General features: G+C 44.5%; 1 protein-coding gene across 1 annotated transcript; it reads right to left on the minus strand.

Moving 5' to 3' along the window:
• Positions 1-5,209: 5,209 nt before the first annotated feature.
• map3k12 (mitogen-activated protein kinase kinase kinase 12) lies at positions 5,210-20,507 on the minus strand. The gene is made up of 7 exons (XM_056248743.1): positions 20,446-20,507; positions 19,310-19,426; positions 18,765-18,884; positions 15,984-16,641; positions 15,425-15,492; positions 6,836-7,121; positions 5,210-5,468 (listed from the first exon to the last, which is right to left on the minus strand). The coding sequence occupies exons 2-7, from the start codon at positions 19,363-19,365 to the stop codon at positions 5,352-5,354; spliced, it is 1,305 nt and encodes a 434-aa protein (XP_056104718.1). The 5' UTR covers positions 19,366-19,426; positions 20,446-20,507; the 3' UTR covers positions 5,210-5,351.
• Between the last annotated feature and the right edge of the window lie 6 nt (positions 20,508-20,513).

Genomic DNA, 20,513 nt, shown 5'->3' on the forward strand with positions numbered 1-20,513 from the left:
CGATCTCCAGAAAGTAAATCGGTCAGGCAGACAACACGCATGCTTGAGGACTCGTCCAGTCTATCTGGAGATGTGCACGCCGGGACACAGAAACACATCCATACTGTAATGCAAACACCTGTGCCTGAATCAGTCTCACCCAAACCTTTGATTATACACAAACAAAGATGCCGCTACAATACGAGTGGATACTTGGACAAAAACACAATCATGGATGACTTCCACCTACCAGAAGAGGGGCAACCTTGACCAAGTGCCAGCCACAGGACTTCATCCACCGTGCCGCTCTGAAACTAAGCTAACATTAGCTTCTATGCCATTGACAACCCAGCCAACATCACCCAACAGACCTGAAAGGCGACTAAATTAAGACACCAGGAGAAAGGCGTGGTGACTCGTGTCAGTTTATATACTCTGCCGCTACCCTCTGATAGGATAAAAATCCATCCGATAAACAGCGGACGGTGGTATAAAGGCAACTCATTGCAAAGGGTGGCTAGCAGTCTACTGTTTACCGGACGTGATTTTATGTGATTTACAGTTTTGATTGCAGCTTTGAGAAAACTGTTAAGCTCACTGTCAAGTGTTCTGCTAGCAAGAGACTCACGATGAATTTCTGTGAAACAAGTCTATAGGTTTTTTGACTGAAGTAGGGTGCCTTGTCTTCAAATGTCTGCATTTTCCCAGGCTTCATTCTGTCATGGACAAGCACTTCTGGACAGATTACACACTGAGGATGGTCCACGTCGCTGACAGTACAGCAGGTGAATCCATACTTTGAGTTCTTCTTGATATTTCTCACGTTTCCTACTGTGGTCAACATGATCTGTTTCTTATGTTTAGGAGAAGTACACAGTTCAGGCAACTCAGGCAGACTGTTCACAATATCCTCAACAATTTTAGACTTGTGAATTACAAATGCATCCATTTTTGCAGTTGCGGTTTCCATGTACAGTTGCGTGCGAGTGATAAGTAGCTAGCAGTCAAAAAACCCAGTCGGCTTGGTGTGTCCCCGGCTGAAACGTTGCTTTAAGTGCAAACTTCAACGAGGAATGTCTTCTCAGGTGAGTCATTAGCTACTGTTTGGTCACTGGGTCAGCTTAGTATGTAAAACTTTCCATTCATGACTAGTACCTAAGCAGTGCTTCTCAAACTGGGGGCTGCACAGAATTTCTACAACTTGTCTTTAAATAATTTAAAAAAATATGTAAATTAGCTGTTCAATATTAAAATTATTTTCCTGTGAATAGTAAATTAATGTTCTATATTATTCACTTTTGTTATGGGCTGTGTTGTGTAGCACCTGCAGTGGTAAACCAAAACACATTATTGTGCCCGTGAATGCAGTTTTACGTGGATATCAGTACAATCTGTACTCAATGAGAGAGGTACGTGCGAGCCCATAAACTATTCTTGAGCCATAATTGAGTCGGTTTATTCTGTTTTGCGATTTTCCACAAATTTAACAATAACCTATTCCATGAATCAGCCTGTTCCTCTGGACTTGGAATCTCTTGTTTCTTTTCCCAAATCCTCAACCACATATTAAAAGCAAAAATTCACTCTCCTGACCTTTTACATTCAGTGTTCATTGCTTTGGAACATTGGGAGAAAACACACAGATATTAGACAAGAGACGGTCCTCAAAGCGCAGAGCGGGATATACGACCAAACATTTATCTTTGTGGGGAAATATAATTAAACTTAGCTTAAAGCAACACTAAGTAAGATTTTTCACCTTAAAATAATGTTTCCAAAATCGTTTCAGTGGTTCATCAAGTCGTAACAGGGTGAAAGGCACTTATGCCTCCGCTTTGCGGTCCTAAATCTGCTATATCCACGCTATGTAAGATTGCCAGATCGGGTCGCGTTTCTGTAGTTCTAATGAGACTACAAATTTGACTTGCTTTACGTCAAGCGTTACAATAGTCATTATTTTTTTTTTCTTCGTTTCTGATGTCGCAATACATCATACTTTCATGAAATCATGCAACATACTCTAGCTTGTCTGTGGACATGTTCATTCCAAAGCCGGTGCTGGATAAACAGCGAGCGAGCGTGCGACAGTAGGATGCGCTAGGCTAAAGTACTTACCACAGCGGTAATGGACAATTCCGCTTCCAACCTGTAGGGCGACCACAGAGGAAAAGTTACTTGGTGTTGCTTTAAATGTAGTGTAATTTATGTTGCTTTCCATGTTCAAGGACTTTACTTATTGCTTTTATTTTTAATGCACTTTAAAAGTTTGAATCACATTAAAAGCCTAATTTCAGCATTGTTAATTTCTGCATAAATATTTCCATCGTCGTTTTGTTGCACTTTTTCAAAACGAAAATTTCTGAAACACAGTTTAATGCAATACAATTTCTAGGGTGTATTCACACCTGCCTTGTTTGGTTCGATTGAATCGAACACTAGTTCGTTTCCCCCCTTGGTGCGGACCTTTTGGGCAGGTGTGAATACAGCAATCGAACTCGGGTGCGGACCAAACAACCGAACCGAGACCCAGCTGAAGAGGTGGTCTCGGTACGGTTCCAAATGAACTCTGGTACGGTTCGTTTACGGTGTGAACATGAACCGACCCAATTGCAAGAAAGCACTGCGCCTTTGAGTTAACAGGCGGAGTTGGAGTCGGAGTTGCGTTATGGGAAAGTGATCTGTTGTAGCCTACTACATTTGATAAAATGAGTTGTGGTTTGACCTGGAGCTTCGAAGAGACGAGCTGCCTTATTAACATTTGGGCAGATGCCCATGTAGCACAGAATAACACAAAATTAGTAAAAGAACAAATATTGCAGTACGAAATATCTCCATGCTGAGCCTTTTTTGCACTTCCTGATTTCCCTACTTGAGAATCTTGAGGCTGTTTTTTGTCATGAATTTTCTTTAGGGGCCCAAAGTGATGCACCTTCACAAGAACCTCGCGCTGAAAACGTTTGAGAACCACTGACCAAGACTAAACCAACTATGAGAACCACTGACCAAGACTAAACCAACTATGAGAACCACTGACCAACTATGAGAACCACTGACCAAAACTAAACCAACTATGAGAACCACTGACCAACTATGAGAACCACTGACCAAAACTAAACCAACTATGAGAACCACTGACCAAGACTAAACCAACTATGAGAACCACTGACCAAGACTAAACCAACTACCTTCACAAGTTTGGATATGAATCTTCAGTCTGCATTTAAGCCTGGGAAACTCAGAGTCGGGCAACGTTGGGTCGGTTTTGAGCGTCGCCGACGTAGTTTTTCGGTGTGTTACGTTTTTTTGGGATGATTCAGCGTGTAGAAGTGGCGTCTGGCTTTACACAGGCTACAACACAGTCTGCTTTCATCAGCGCTAGTTCTTTGGTGTGTCCCTGCCCTTACTTGTAGTTCTTTACACTAGGGGCTTCATGTCTGGCATTAGACACATTTATGTGGAAGGCGATAGTCTGGTTCAGTTTTACTGTCTCCTCACAAGACAATAACACCATTGAGCTGTTTTGCTTCAGATTCTGGTTTCTAGAGCCTGGTTACTGACCGAGGTTTGCACAATAGTGGAAAAGAGTATATCTGAGGCTATTTTGTAGCTTAGCAGTTATTTAATAATTATATATTTGTATTTTTTTACAAGTTCACAAACATAAAACGTGTCATCAGATGGTTTGCTGTAGGATGATGGATTGAGGTGTTTACATGACTTCAGTAATCTCAGTTCATTCATGCTTTTAGCAAATATGCCAGAAAAATGCATTTTTTTCTTTACATAGCAGTTTCTTAGTCATAGTCAGATTATTGCTGTCTATGTAAATGTAACCAATTTGATGACTTTTGAGTTTTAGAATACAGCTGCCAATGTTCAATTGTCCAATTTCCATTCCTCATCAGAAAAAAAGATGTGGCTTGAGGTGTTATCTTCAGAAACCTTTAAAAAAGGTTGTCTTTACATACATACTCTTGTTACTGGAGGATTGCATCTATGGATCCATCATTAAATACATTTTCAGTGCAACATGAGAAAGTGATCATGTACTGTATATAAACATCCTACTGTAAAGTGCCTACAAGCAACACAACATTACACATTCAAGGTAAAAAAGGTGCAAACATTTCTTTAGATGTATAAAAACAATCAATTTAAAAATTAAAATACATAAAAATGTATATCATGCATTTTGTTCTTCAGGACATTACCCTTCTCAGACCTACATCTGGCAAGCTAAAATTCATATACATTTTTTTTTATTGTCATTTATTTGTTTTACTTTATTTTTACATTGCAGAAAATAAAAGTGCTTTCTTCAGATTAGTTGAAATGTACATATTGCATGTCCCTACGAAAGAAAAAAGTATTGAAAGATAATCCGAGAGGTCAGAGGAGAGCGGACAGTTGGAACGGATATCTCCGTGTCGTAGATCGTGTACGTTTACATGTGCCGTTCAGCCTGTGTTCATGTATACTTGCATCAAAGGTCCTGCACCTGACTATATAACTGTACATTTACACAGCCATCTGCTGATCTCAGACCAGTTTGAGCTGCCGTGGTCGAGTGGCACAAGCACAGGAGAGAATAGTCGAAACTGGACCGTCTTCTGGTTAAATTACGTTAACAAATAGTTTTCCTTTTGTATTCTTAGACTTAAATTACTAAATATATATTTACATAAACTCCGGGCATTATAGTCGTAATAGATCACATTTGTATATGCACCTTGTAAATGCTTTGGAAAGGAAGCATCTGTACATAGTAGTGAAGTCAGTCCCAATCCGAGAGCAACACACTTCATTTACGTCACGTCTGAACGGATTACTGGCGAAACTACTTTATCCAGGCCGAAGGAGGAAGATTCCTGCAATCAGGAGTTTCATTCGGCTCTACACATTCAAAATCGATTTACACTCTTTGACTTCAAATCGTCCTGCTGACCACAAGCCTTCCACACACTAACGGACATGATTCTGGCGCTCTCATGGTAAATAGCACGAACCTAACGAAAGCATCACTGCTGCTTATTGGGAATGCCCTGAAGTGTTTAATTGCATTGATCTTTTCACATAGTTTGCTGACCTACTTGTCTTCCTATATTTTCCGTGGCTACGTCCTGGACACGAGGCAGTTTGTGATCCCAAATTTGCTTTGACCAGTGTGAGTGTATTTGTTCTTTGTGTGGCTAGACGTTTTGTGTTTACTGTTGTATCGTTGCCTTTCTTAGATGATGTGTACACACACGTGTTTCACGAAAATCAGTTTTACTTTGGTGCAACCTAAAGTGAAAGTGTGTGCTGGTGTGATGCCTGTGTGTGCTTAATTGCACGGGTTCACGTGTGTGTGTGTGTGTGTGTGTGTGTGTGTTTCAGTTTTGTGGCCCCTGGCCCCAGCCTCCTGCACTCGGGGGACGGCTCGGCTCTCCGCTCCCTGATTGGTCAAGCTCAGCACTGTCACAGTCCGAGTCCTCACATAATGCGCGAGTCTGGGAACAGGATAGAGAGCATGATTAAAGTCTTGAACACATTATATATGATGCTCGTAAGATTGACTATTCATAAAAAGAAGGCCGAGTTTTTCACGTCTGTTCCTGGAGGTTCACCGTCCTGGGGTGCGTTTCCCGTACAACGGCATAACTCGCTGCATAACTAAAATAGCACAATGCATCATTGAAGAAACCAACTAGCTAGTCACGACTGTTTCCAGAAACCCTATTTTCGCAAATTGGTGGTTCAACCGCGTTGGTTAATGACGTCACGCAGGTGGTGGAGTAACCGCAGGTCGAGATCTATCGTTCCAAACACACAACTCTGCGATGCTGTTTGCAAATGTTCGGTTTCGGGAAACACCGACTCATGAACTATGCTGATAATGCAAAACTTGCGAATGTTTTCGGGAAACACACCCCTGATCAAACTCCCCTACCTGTAGTTTTCCAGTCATCCTAAAGGTGTGTTTAATCAGCTAAACTCTGCAGGACAGTGGACGTCCAGAGCCAGATCTGAAAAAGCAATAAAGCAGCATTTGTTTTTCTCATGGCGATGTTATTAACTACGTCTACATGGACCCTAATATTTGTAATTGAACTAGTAGCCCAGTCCGAATAAAAAGTCACATGTAATCCCGTTAATTCAAATGAATTGGCCCAATCCTTTTCTAACCCATTCGATAGGATATGTAAACACTTGATCGGATTGAAAAAGTAAAGTTCTGAGCATGTGCAATCATGTAGAAATAACGAAATGACACACGGCATGAGCTGCTGTTATTGAACATAGTCTGTCGTGTCCCAGCAGTCCTTGCTTTGGATTCTCATCCACAGATGGCTTGTTTTGGGCAGATTTTTCCTGCTTGATAAATATACGCAGCACAGCACAAAGCTTCATGTGCTCGTCATCTCCTAATTAGGACCCAAAATAGATAAATATTAAAAACAATAAGCAAAAGTAGGAGGATGGCTAGTATGTGCATTTCTAAACAACGGGAAACTCTGTATATCGGTGCATTGTGCACATGTCAAAAGATCATGCATATAATAGCACACATTAAACCAATCACTTTATTTAGAGTTGATCTAACCCAAGTCTGGCCCTCGAGATCCACTGTCCTGCAGAGTTTATCTCCATCCCTGATCAAACTCACCTTCCTGAAGCTTTCTAGTAATCCTGAAGATCTTGATTAGCTTGTTCAGTTGTTTAATTAAGGTTAGAGCTAAACTCTACAGGAAAGTGGATCTCGAGGGCAAGAGTTAGCCACGCTACGTTCAGATTCATTAATTTCATTCCGACTGAACCAAAAGGTATCCATGTAAACGTGGCTAGCATGTTATATGGTTTTACACAATACTAGTACCTCCTGGATATTTTGTTCCAGGTCAAAATTGGCTCTCTCCAGTTCGAGGGCAGCTGCCTCTCTCTCAGACAGAGTGGGGTCTGTAATATCCACAGGGATCTCAGACCCTTGGGAGATGAGGTCATCGCTGCGGTCGTCCAGACGCTCGTCGGTGTTGGTACTGACAACATCTGGTGTGCCGCTGTGGGAGTGGTCAGTGGTGTGGCCCTCCTCTCCCTCTGAAACCGACAGGTTCTCTGAGCTGAAAGTGGACACTGATTGGCACTTGGTTATACTGGTTGGCCGTCTGTAAATTGGACATTAGAGAACATAAAAACAATTAAACAAGGTTATATTAAAATAAAAATTTGGTAACACTTTATTTTGTGGTCCACTTTGGTCATTCTACTATCTATAAGTAACTTATAATGGGTTCCATGTCGGCCCTATGGGGTTAATCTGAATTAACCCCAGTATGGGCCCTAAATTGGTTTGTCACATGGAATCGATGTTGATGGCGTTGAAATTCTGCAGCAGAGCGATGACATCTCAGATAATTATCTAGTCTTGTGTATACAAATATGGTAGAACTATCGCATCTACCACTAAAGATTGCTATAGAAATAGTCTTCCTGATCAGTTTCAAGTCCTCAGCATAACAGAAGAACTCAATGTTGCAACAGAAACTATTGACTCTCTATTTTCCAGCACTTTAGACACAGTTGCTCCTTTGCACTTCAAAAAGATTAAAGAAAATAGTCCAACGCTGTGGTATAACGAGCGCACTCATACCCTCAGAAATGCAGCCCTAAAAATGGAGTGTATCTGGAAGAAAACAAAACTAAAGGTATTTCGCATTTCGTGGAAGGACAGTGTTACTGCATACACAAATGCCTTAAAAACTAAATTAACGAGAAATAAAGCTTCAACTTCGGACATTTCCAAACAGCACAGTAGTAATGACTTTATGAATTTATTTAAGATTGATACTATTACAGAAAGAACTATAACTATGCAACCGTCTACTATAGTATCCAGTCAGACGTCATTCTATAGACCCCCTGAGGAACAACTCGATTCATTGTTTGCTATAAGAGAGAAGGGATTGTCTAAATTTCTTAAATAATCAAAATCAACAACACGGTAGACCCTATACCGACTAACCTACTGAAAGTGATGCTTCCAGAAGTCATAGATCCTCTTCTTAATAATATTTATATATTGTGAAGAATACACATATGGGATCGCCGTAGGGATCACAGCATATGGACCCAGCCTAACACAGGTTCCACCAGTGCATACGAGTGATAGGCCTGGCTTCGGACATTCCGCCATGTCCGTTGCCGAAGGGTATGGAGGAACTCGACATGGTTCGGCTAAAAAGGGGAACTCAACTGGAGCAAGAATTGCGCACGTATCCAGTCCAAGGAGTGGAATGGCGCAGCAAGCCGACACAACGAACCGGGCTTACAGTGAAACTGGCTTCATGTGAAGGGAGCCCACGGGAAGCAGCGGTTCGACTAAGGTGTCGCCCAGCCCTCAACTCTAGAATATCTGTCAGCGAAGCACTCTGTGTCAACGCCTAAGCGGGAGCACACACTCATTAAAGAGGAGCTCGCCACCTAAGTGAACATGCATCTCAGGACTTTCACCAAGATGAAGGCAGCCACTTCAGTGGGCCAACCTCGCTTGGAAACAGCCTTCCCTCTCTGCTGATTACCTTAACAGATAAGAGCTGATCTGAGGTCCTAAGGCTTGCGTTCTGTGCACGTAAAGCGCAATGAAGCGGACGGACCGAGAAAGCCAGGGCTGGGTCTGCCTCCTCCAGGCAGCGCTTGCAGGCACATATCCAGGCCGGGGTCTCAGCTAGTGAGAGTTAGCCGGCCCGAATTCCAGGCACAAGTCGTTGACCGAAAGCGAGCAAGTCCCTACCCTCTAGAAGAGACCATGCGAGCAGGAGAACTGTTAAAAACAGAATTTTTAACTCACTGCCTGCAGTGGCTCAGGGGCGGTCTCTGCATTGCAATAGCACCAGAGGCAGGCCCAAGAGGATAAAGAGGGGCGCAGGGATGACCCTTGCTCCCTCAGGAACCTGACGATCAGGACGTGCTTCCCATACTTCTGCATATAATGTTTGTATCATATTGAGGGTGAAGGAACCGCCTACTCCAACCCAACTTGCAGGAAAGAGAGCACTGAAATGACCGAACGCTCTCAGGATCTCCTCACGGAGAGAAGACTCATTCAACGAATAGGTTCCACTTCTAACTAGCGAAGCACAACTGCCTTATCTTAAGGGGGCGCTTGCAGAAGTGATGGTCACTACCACATATCCTTGTGATAACGACCTGAACCTCCCCGTCCAGTTCTTTGAACGCGGTTGCCATCATGCCCCGTCCCTGAAATGTATTCAGGGGAAGTCAGGAAGGCTGTCGAGGGAACTAGATCTGGTTGGGCCAAAAAAGGAGCAACTATCAAGACCTGTTCCACTCCTGACTTAGCACAGTAGGTGCAAGCGACATGCACGCACAAGACAGGAGCACTGCTCAACACTAGATGTGATAATTCACTGAGCTTCAGGAGCATTTCTGCTCAACACCTGAGTGTGATTAACATCAATGAACTTGAGCAGCGCCAAGCGATAATGAATCGCATAGCCGCTTTCTTAGAAGGCTCACTGGGGAATGCATTTCTTCTGGGCCCCGGGGTCAGCTGAAAGGCAGTGTCTATCCAAGGGATGTCCGCTCAGACAGAAACACAACTGGCAGAGGGACGAGTCCGGAGGGGCAGCAGATGCAACTGTGCGGCCCCGAAGTGGTCCCTGCCCAGCTGGACCGCCAAGGGATTGGAGTCTCCACTCTCCCTGGCCATAGCTGTCGTGAGGCTCATTGGCGGCACGATTGAGGAGGCTGGAAGAATTTTATAGTGGAATGAAGCGACCTCAGAAGCTTCTGACTCCAAGGAGGAGGTGACGGGCGAGTTGTGACATGCGAGGGAAGCTTAGCGCAATGGTCGCGATGTTGTCTTTTCAGACCAGTACCAGCTCGCTGAGCAGAGGTGGCTCAAAGCGAGGAAAACTGCCAACTCGAGGTAACGAATACCAATTCAGTCGGAGGTTGCCCAGGCCTCCGTTAAAGCATGCCCTTTGTACATGGCCCCTCAGTCGGTGTTAGTGGACATGAAGGTCTGAACACGGGCTGAGAGTTTGGCGGCAGGCCGGGGTGATCTTATATCACACAGGGCGTGCCGCTCTGCCACGGTCACCTCGGGACTCGATCATAAAACTAGTGCTGAAGCGGTCTTCATATGGAGGAAGCCAAGCGGCTGCGTCTACCATATGCCCCAGGAGCCTCTGAAACTTTCAGTGGGACCCTTTCTCACTTCTAGCACTAGCCTAACACACTCTTCTTGAAGAGACGTGTTGGACCGAGTCCTTCTCCTGAACTTAAACAGAGATTACTCTCTCCCAGTTGACCTGAAGACCCAACTGAAGAACCAGCACTCGAAGGGTAGGACTTGCACTGATACTTCGTACCCTCGACGCCAGAACACAGAATGGTCTGTGGAGCGGAAGGATAGAGATCTGAAGTACTGTCCTTCAGGTCGAACGCTGCAGGCCAACCTTGGGGACGGAGCATTTGAAAATGCATCTCTGTGTAGTAATTGAACGGAGGCTTTCGAAAAAGGGCCCGTATCAATTGACACAGGTCCAAGATGGCCATAACCCACCACCTATCTAGGGTACAATGAAGTACGGGTTTATAGAAACCGGCCTTCATATCGGCTGGAGGAGAGGCAACATCGCGTCCTTCGCCAGTAGGACTGCGATGTGCGCACACAGGACAGGAGCAGCGCTCAACACGTAGGTGTGATAAATATCACTAATCTTAGGAGCATCTCAGCTCAACACCTAGGTATGATGAATATCACTGAGCCAGGGCGAAGCCAAGAGAAGTGAATCGCAAGCCGAGTCTGCTGGTAGTTTTGGGGCCAGCTGGAGTGGTAGGAAGCATCTTCAGGCTTACACACACCGTGCCAGGGGCCAGGGAACCACAGACGTACCCAAGGTGGGGCAGCGAGGTGGAGGACAGGGACCCGGCTCGGAAGGCCCAGAGGCGGCCCGAAGCTGGGTCTGAGTGTGGTGTATGACACTTACCTGTCTCCACGAGATGGCCAGGGATGCGTGAGAAGGCGGATTACCGGGTCCTCGAACCGCACCCAGCTGCCGTGCTGGCGAACAAGAGGGGGCTGAGGGGTGCAAGGCTTACAGGGTCGCACACCGCCAGACTCACCCTCTTGGAACCCAGGAAGAGAGGAATTTGCTCTTTCTTTGGAGTGTGGGTACCGCTTGCTCCGCTTCTTTTGGGAGCAGTGGAGGAACAGACACACACACAAACAAAGACTCCCCCCGGCCCTCACCCGGGGGGAGGGAGTGGATTGGTGACGAACTCCCAGAGCATCCTCCTCCATCCCTGAGCGGCCCGCTCCGGAATGCTTTTGCTGTGGCTTGCCACCTGGCTTGGCAGCGCCTGGAGCGGGCTGGGCGTCCCTACTGCGGCCGGCTCCATGCTGAGGCCAGGCTGGAGGCTGCTGCGGAGGCCCAGTGGGAGCGGCGGCAGGGGAACGCCCTCGGCGACGAGCAGGCGGAGGAACTGCCACCGGCGGCGGGGTGGAGGCAGCAGCGGGCCGCCGGGGCAGGATGTGCCGGATGGCCTCTGTCTGCACTTGGGCGGCAGAGAACTGTTGGACGTAGTTCTCCGCCGTGTCGCCGACCAGCCCAACCTGGGAAATTGGGGAGACCAGGAACCGAACCTTGTCCGCATCCGCCATATCAACCAGGCTGAGCCAACGATGGCGCTCCTGGACCACTAAGGTGGACACCGCCAGACCGATCGCGCCTGCCACGACACTCGTGCCCGGAGGGCGAGGTCAGATGCAGTGCGATGCTCACCTATGAGCGCACGGTCTGGGCTACCCTCGTGCATGTCAATGGATGCCCTGGCCTGACAGACCTGTAGCAGCGCCATGGCACACAAGAGGAGGCGGCTTGCCCACAGGCCTTGTAAGTTCTGCCCGTCGGAACGGAGACGAGGATCTCCCCAAAAGGTAGCGTGTGTCGCGACAGACCGCTCCACTGGAGGGATAACCTCGTAACCCTTCACCGCTCCTCCATCAAGGGTAGTGAGGGGGAAAAGCTATTCAGGCAGTTTCTGGCAGAGAAAGGTGCCATCCACAACCTGGTAAGCTCTCCATGCACTTCGGGAAAGAAAGGCACTGGGACGGCGAGCTGAGAACCAGCGCGGCCCGCCCCAAGATACCAATCCTCCAACCGAGACTGAACGGGACACGGTGGAGGGTTCCACTCGAGCCCGGCAGCCTCGGCGGCCCATTTCAGCGTGGCTGACATTTCTGGATCTGGCACGGGCAATGTTAAACTCCTAGAGGGAGAAAACACAGCCGCGTCATCTCCAGAGGCCAGCTCACCCTCCGATGCTGCTATCGACATCTTATCCTCTGGGGGAACCCCAATTGAAACGGCTGATCGGTCCATTACAGAGGGACCAGCATGTTCAACAGGAATTCCATCGGCTACAGTGTGATGGAGGAGTGAGGAGCCTACAGGGAATGGTTACCAGGCGAGATCTCCATCACTATCCTCCGTTCACCCATCCCACATGGCACCCGGGGTTGGGGCATGGTAATGGGGACTCGCGCTTCGTGGACGAAGGCGAGTCTCGATCTCAACACCGCGACAGTCATATTCCTGTAATGGGAACATGTACCACCCACAAAAGCTGCTTCAGCGTGCTGTAAGCCCAAACACTTGATGCAACAATTGTGACCGTCAGAGAGGAAAAGGGAACGACCGCATCCAGAAATGCACAGGTGGAATAATTTTTTTTTTGTTGAAAAAGACGCAAACGCACCCGTGTTGCTCTTTCAGGAAATAGGACCCGTCACCAGTGCCGGAGCACACAGGGGAATGACCGCGGCAACACTGAACAGTGAACTGAAACAGTGAAGCACTCACTTTTCCACCCTCTAACCAGCCGTCAACACAAACAAACCTTTAGAAATTTGTTGCTGTTAAAACAGCAGTTGAGAGATCAAAGCTCGCGATCACCGCTACACTCACGCTGTAGAAACCACCAGCACTGGGAGAGTTTTCCAGAAGAACACCGACAGACTCGCTCGTTGTAAACAACAGCACTCTTCAGAGACATCAAAGACGATCGGCTCCGAAGTGAAAGACAACTAGTGCGTGCATCCACTTCCGTATTTATACCCGCGGCGCGGGGGCGGAGAGTGTGATGCATTTCACACACACCAATTTCATTGGCTCATTTTAATAGTACTAGAAGATGACAGGCTCTCTAAGCGTGATCCCAATCAGTCGACACGTCGACTACGTCGAACGTGAACGACTGAAAGGGAACCTAGAATACTGTCTAACACTTGATGGCTGCTCTGTCAAGTCCTCGTCATTAGAACCTGGTTGTGCTCCTTGATACCAATCTTTCATTTGAAAGTCACGTTTCTAGCATCTGCAAAACCACATTCTTCCATCATAATATATCTAAAATACGACATATGCTCTCAATGACAAATGCGGAACAGTTAGTTCATGCATTCATGACCTCAAGGCTAGATTATTGTAATGCTTTACAAGGTGGTTGGCCTGCACGCTTAATAATCAAACTACAGCTAGTTCAAAACGCAGCACCTAGCGTTCTTACCAGTACCAGGAAGTATGACCATATTAGCCCGGTTCTGTCAACACTGCATTAGCTTCCTATTAAATATCGAATACATTTCAAAATCTTGCTAATTACTTACAAATTGTGTCAAGTACTTACAAAAAGTGCCAAGCTCTCTTTTGAAATGCAATAGGCTATGGGTTGAGTTATTTTCTTTGCCTGTTCAGAGTTCGGTGAGAGTTTAGAGCATTGAAAGAGTTGGTTGACTGCCAAGTTAGTTACTTTAGGTTGTTGTTCATCCTTGTCTTTAATGTTAATCTCTGGGCGATGGCATACCATGTGATTTCTCACGTTTGTGGTGTTTCCAAAATACTGTATATAGCATGATTCCTATCAAGTTCCGTCTCTCCCATGAGGTCATAAAAGCCGAAATGTGCCCAAACTCTCCCCTTCAATGAGGATGGAGCAGGTTGTATAATTCTTACTGTGAGGTTTGCCATTGTTTGCGCCGACTTACTTCTGCTGCACTTCTTCTTTTGGTTATGACAAGAGTGAGCAGGCGTCAGTGTGAATTCGACGCAGCGCCATCTATAGGAATGGCGAGCTAAACTCATTTAAGGAAAATAGTATGCACGCCATTACAAAATGAAAAACAGAAAATATGAATCGATTTTTGGAATTCTATGAATCGATTTTGAATCTGTAAAGCTTGAATCGCGATACAAATGTGAATTGATTTTTTTTGCACACCCCTACTATTTAGCACCTAAACTCTGGAATAGTCTTCCTAGCATTGTTCAGTAAGCACTCTCTCTGAAACACTTAAATCTAGACTAAAAACACATCTCTTTAATCTAGCATACACATAACACATTATCACATTTCTATTATTCAAATCCGTTAAAGGATTGTAAGGCTGTAAGGTAAGGTTGTAAGGTAAACCGGAGACCGGGAACACTTCCCATAACACCAGATGTAGTTGTTACATCTTAAGAGGAATGGCATCTATGTTAATATTAGTCTGTCTGTCTCATTCTTTTCCTGAGGTTACCGTAGTCAGCCGTATCCAGATCAGAAGGGGGACCTGCACCTAGACACGACCTCTTTGCAGCCCTGAATGTCAGCAGAGACTGTGTCTACTAGACAATCCCCTGTGAAGACCTCGTTGATACCGCACAGATCCTCAGCAAAGACCACAAGAACCAGAAGGGTCTTCTGCAAGACCTATAGTCAGCTTCATCTCCATACCAGCGTGATGAATCTGATCTTCAAGCAGAAGGAACTGAATAAAATATTTTGAATGCTATGTCCATAATCTGACTTCTGACTTGTGATGCAGCTCGAATCATAATCACACCATGTTCGTTCGTTGGACAGAGGAGAACTGGACCCCCGACCGAGCCTGGATTCTCCCAAGGTTTTTTTTGGGCTTCCTTGCCACTGTCGCCTCTGGCTTGCTTAGTTGGAGACACTTAATATTCAGCAATATCACTGATTTGAATGCACTGACACTATTGGATGAGAAATCAACTAAGCTGGACGATGAAATCACTGTTTTCTGCAGAGCTGCTTTATAGCTGAATTTAAGTCATTTCATAATTGATGTACTTTACACAGTTATTGAACCTGGTCACCTGGTAATATCGGCCCTATCTGAATTAGCTCCAGTATGGGCCCTACATGAGTATAACATAACACTGTAGTGTCTGTACTCATATTATAAATATAACCATTTTGACATAACTAAAAAAATACATAACACTCAATCAGCCTATTTGCATGAACATTTGCCAAAGCAAGAAGACATTATTTAATTATGGATTTGGAAAGACAGCTTTACAAATAAAGCAACTTCCAACTATCATAATTCACAAGAAAATATTCCATAAAGAATAAATAATGATGTTCTTACCGTCTTCTTGGTAACTCCACCTCACTGTCCACTTCACCCTCTTCTTCTTCAGAGGAAACACCACGTCGCTGGTGGAATTCAATACAATTCGTTCAAAAAATGTTCACATGATTGAATAAATATCCATAACATGTGTTTATAGGAAAATGGACAAAACATGCTTAATGATTGAGGCACAGAAAAGCACAGAAAAAAAAATACAAATGTAAATTGATTTGTAAATTGTAAATTTACAAATGGATTTTTTAACAATATTTAGCATTTTTGCTATGTTTTACTGTGTTTTTTATTAGTGTGAAACTTGCAGTTGTACAGTAACTTCGTGTGGTAACATCTAAATTGATTGGTTTTACTCAAGTTAAAGCTGAATATCAATTGAATAAGCTGTAACAGTTTACGGCGGCTCTAGTTAACTTCAGAAGAGGAAATAGAAAAGATGACGAAAAATGGTGACCCATCATGGGACCTAAAATATGTACCTTCCCTTGTAGATCTATTGAAATCTGAACTGAAAGTATGAATATGAAATCTTTTGTCGAAGGAAAAGAGAGATGCGTACCTGTTTGCGTGTGATAGCAGCTCGATACAGTATGGCTGATGGAGTCAGATGACTTCCGCTGGATCCTCTGGGCAATCGCACGGCGCCGGTGCCCTCCTCTCTCTCCTCGGCATGGGTTCTGCCCACCGCTCCACTTCTGCCACAGCAGGGGGAATCAGGGCTGCTGGAGAACGGCAGGGAAGCGGCGTCCTCACTGGCCGTGTCACTTCTGGGTGGAGTCTCGTCCAGACCGGCGCCCGCTTCAGCCCCTCCGCTGGTCTCTCTGACCAGGGCTTCAGTCGTGGCGGCACCACTGACTCCATCTTCAGCGTGGCGGGTGGAGCATAGCAGATCCGGGCTGGACGAGGACAGCTTCAGCGGGGGTGGCTCCAGCTGGCCCTCCCTTATGGCGCCCACTGAAGCCGTTTCAGCTAGGGGTGCGGCGGGCGCCGTCGTGCTGGACAGCGGGGGCTTTCTTTCTTGGCTAGCAGGGGCAGAGGGGTGCTTAGGCCCTGACAGATCCCCACTGCTTCCTCTGCCACCCCTCCGATGACGTGTTTTCACCCTGCGGTTCCGACTAGGTGAGGTAGGTCCTCGGTTTGCACACGGCGGGACGGTCACCTGCATCACACCAGCGTCCATCTTGGGGAGAATGATCTCTGACCTCAGGAGGTCGGGTCTGGATATGGCAGTTAAAGAGGAAGTCATTTGTTACTCAACATTCTTTTTGGTGGCACTTTACATATTACAGTGTCCATGTTAAGGCAAATTCCCATTGCATTGACCGATGCCGACCAACACAGTCACCAAATTACAATACGTCACTTCTCAACGACAAATGCAGATTCAGCATGTTCGATTGGCGAAAACGAGAGCTGACCAACGCCCGTAGTCTGTTGAGTGTCAATTGGCCTTTACAGTGTAATTGCATGATTGCATTCAGTAGTACTAATTTTAGAGCCCTGCACGGGCCTCAAATCTAGGCCCTAGCCCGGCCCTGCCCCGAGACGCTCAGGCCCTAGCCCGGCCCGTGTCCGACAGCTCATCAGAATGATCAGCCCGAGTCCGACCCGAGCCCGTAAAAAAAAAAAAAGAAAAAAAGAAAAAAAAACAGCCTGACCTATGTTGCAGTCAGTAAACCAGATATATTTTGTTTTCAATGGCAAAGTATTTACCGGTAAGTTTATTTTCATTTCTTTATACAGTTAATTAAGAAAAAACAACAACAAAAATTTATGACGACCAAGCAGCCGACAGCGAGTTAAACATGTTTGATCCATTGATTGATTTATAGCCTCTCAAATCAACACTTTACTTGGCTACAATAAAATCCATAGATATAAAACAACTTAAGCATATCACACAGACAGTTAACGTTAGTTTAAACGTTTATTGTCATTTTTGAAAAGCTGAGGCAAACTGCTCTGCTGCTCAGTCGCAACAGCGCTCGCAAACTAAATGAATTTATAATATAGGCTACAATACAGAGAATGCAATCTAAACAAATCAAATAAATTACATTAAAAACAAACATGCAGGTTATCTTACCTCAAAAATCAAGTCTTCACTACAGAACATGGCCATTTCCAATAGTTTCCAACAGACTCATGAAAATAAAGTCCAATCAAACAAAAAACAACCTCCTCCTAACATGGCTAAGAACAGTCTCAGAGCATCGTGAAGAAAAAGCACAGCATCCACAGTGGAAGGTTTTAATCCAGTCGTACTTTTTCCAGCTGCGCTGAAGTCACGCTCGCTACCATAGCGGGACACTAGAACGAGCCGGTCGCGCGAATCTCAGATCGCGCCGCCGGGAAACCTGTGTGTGTGTGCGTGAGCGTGAGCATGAGCAGACTGTCATGTGTCAGTCATATGTCAGTGTGATAGGCTATAAAACGTCTTTCTATGTTTGCTTTTCAATCGTCATCTTCTCATGTTTTATTTTAATTAATGTCTAAAATAGGCTATAAAAAAGATAAGCCTAAAACAGGCCCGAGGCCCGGCCCGCGTGTGAACTATGACGTGAAAATTGGCCCGAAGCCCGGCCCTAGAAGCATAAATAAGTCGGGGCCCGTCGGGCTCGGGCTGAAATGCAGGCCTCTAGTACTAATGATAATTATTATAGTGTTAAATATAATATAAATATCATGGTTCATGGAAACACATTTACCGAATAAATCCCTTGATGTGCAAAAACATTCATGTGGCTTTGCTTCAATAGAGGATGTGATTGGATAACTGGACAAACCAGCAGACTAATCACACCACAGTATCTTAAATGTTGGTTTGGTTCTGAAATGCCTGAGCCAAAGTGTGTCATCAGAATAAGGATCCTTATGGAATTTAATCATTGGTTTGCAAGATGACAAAGACACATTAATGCAGCAAAGCATTTCATTTTGCTTAGGAAAATGTAGCCGGTTAAACAATAAACACAAGGACTTTAAGACCAAGCAAGGCATCTGGCAAATCTGCCCTGAATAATTTCGATTACAACTTTATGCTTTATCAGTAATGTCCTTTTTTTTTCAGAAAAGTGTGTCTTTCATAATTCTGCGTGTCCGTGTTTGTAGAAAATGTTGAAGATCATTTTCTAAACATTTAATCATGTACATATTCTTTCTATCTTGGAATTTCTTGTGAAGCCGACTGTGGCTGTTTTATACACATACACTTTCATACAGTCACACAGAAGACAAAGCCTTTCTACCCTACATAACATTGTGTGTAAGACAGACTATAACCCTGACCTTGATGTCCATGTTATATGTTGTACTTATGACTGAATGTGACTCCTCTCACCTCTTGCCATGAGACGGCAGTTTCTGAGGGACGCTTCTCTTCTTGATGAGTTTGTCCACTGTGGTCGAGGTGTGATGTTTGAACAGACCGGGATATTTCTTATCCAGACACTGTTCCCTCCTTAATAAATAACACCATGGCATTAGCACTTATAAATAAAGATAAATGAATCTAATTTGGATGGATTTCAGTTATCTGAAAGTAACATGGGGATGATGGGAGTCCTTTCAGACCGGTCAAGAACACCGGAAAAGAAAAGCATCCTAAATAGTTACACACTGTCCACTGCTACAGTAAATACAGTATCTTTGTTCAGTGGTTTATAGTCTTTAGATAAGTCAATCTCTTTTCACTATCAGTTCCCAGGATATGAGGTGTAATTAAATTATTATGGTATAGTAATATTGAAAGGAAAAACAGTGGGAATGTCTCCTTTGAGAATGTCTCCTCTTTTATTATTTGTATTTGCTATGAATCTTCACTGTGCATCTAGAGCTCTGCAGGATGTCTGGTGAGATGTGGTAAAGATGATGTCAGTGGATCACCTGAGCAGCTCTTTCTCCTTGAGCTCCAGCTGCAGCATGACGGCGTTCAGCTCCATGTAGAGGTTATTGGCTCTCTCCAGCTTTCTCTCGTAGTGTTCTCTGATGTCCAGCGCGTGCCTGTGAACATGAGGCGTGCTCAGCAACATGTCCACCGCTCTTCTCCTCTCGCTCTTATCATACAGCTCAGCCCTCAACTCCTGCGCTAACACATCCAGTCTACTGTATAACCTCACTCTATAGAGACGCTTCATATAGAGAACCTTTTCCGTCATGGGATCATTCTATGGATTTAGTTTTAATTTTGATTGATTTTTTCATTACAATTAAATTGTATGAATTAAACAGCTTGTACACATACCTTATCACTAGAAAATTTAAAAACCTGTAAAAAATTAGAGTATTATGCAATCCTTTAAGATGTTTATTCTCATTTAGAACCTTTTTCATTAGGGATACACTGATATGAACATTTTGGCCGATACTGATAATTCTTTATATCTGAAAGCCGATAACCGATATATTGGCCGATAAATCTAAATCCAAATTTTTATATAATTTTTGAGAGCCTGATTACAAAAACAAAAGTCTCACCATTAAAAGCCATGTACCAAACACAGAATTATAATGTTCTCATTATAAGTTTATGTAGCCGATATGACAGACTTGCTGTGCACTTTACTGTATTTTCCTTTAATTATATTTCAAGCAATGTCTGAAGGGAATAATACATTATTTATCGGCTTTAATATATCGGTCCAATTTTCTTATCAGGCCGATAACGTTAACATAAAAAATGTACATATATCGGCCGATATCGATATGATTACTGATATATCATGCATACTTTTTTCTGGAATAAAGAGTTCTTTAAAACTGAGTCAGGAACCCTAGAGTTCTAAATAGAACCTTTTTTTCTAAGACTGCAACATATTGAAACAAGCATGACAATTGAAAAAAAAAAAAATTAGGTTTCTGTGATTATTTGCAATGTATTAAAATGTTTAATCCTAAAATATTTACACACTGAATCCCTAATTACTGTAGAATAAAAAAAGCAAGTAGTCATCTACTCTATGTAATTTTCCCTCCTGATCGGCTGTATTAAGGATGTTTTGGGTCATGTGATCGCTGCTGACCTGAGTTCCTCCCGTCGCCGGTTAATCAGCTCTTCATCCAGACGGTGCAGACACGTGCCCTCCGACTT

This window comes from Rhinichthys klamathensis, unplaced genomic scaffold (genome assembly GCF_029890125.1).
Source record: "Rhinichthys klamathensis goyatoka isolate OS25496 unplaced genomic scaffold, OSU_Roscu_1.1 h1tg000057l_1, whole genome shotgun sequence".
In the NCBI taxonomy this organism is placed as follows: Eukaryota; Metazoa; Chordata; class Actinopteri; order Cypriniformes; family Leuciscidae; genus Rhinichthys; species Rhinichthys klamathensis.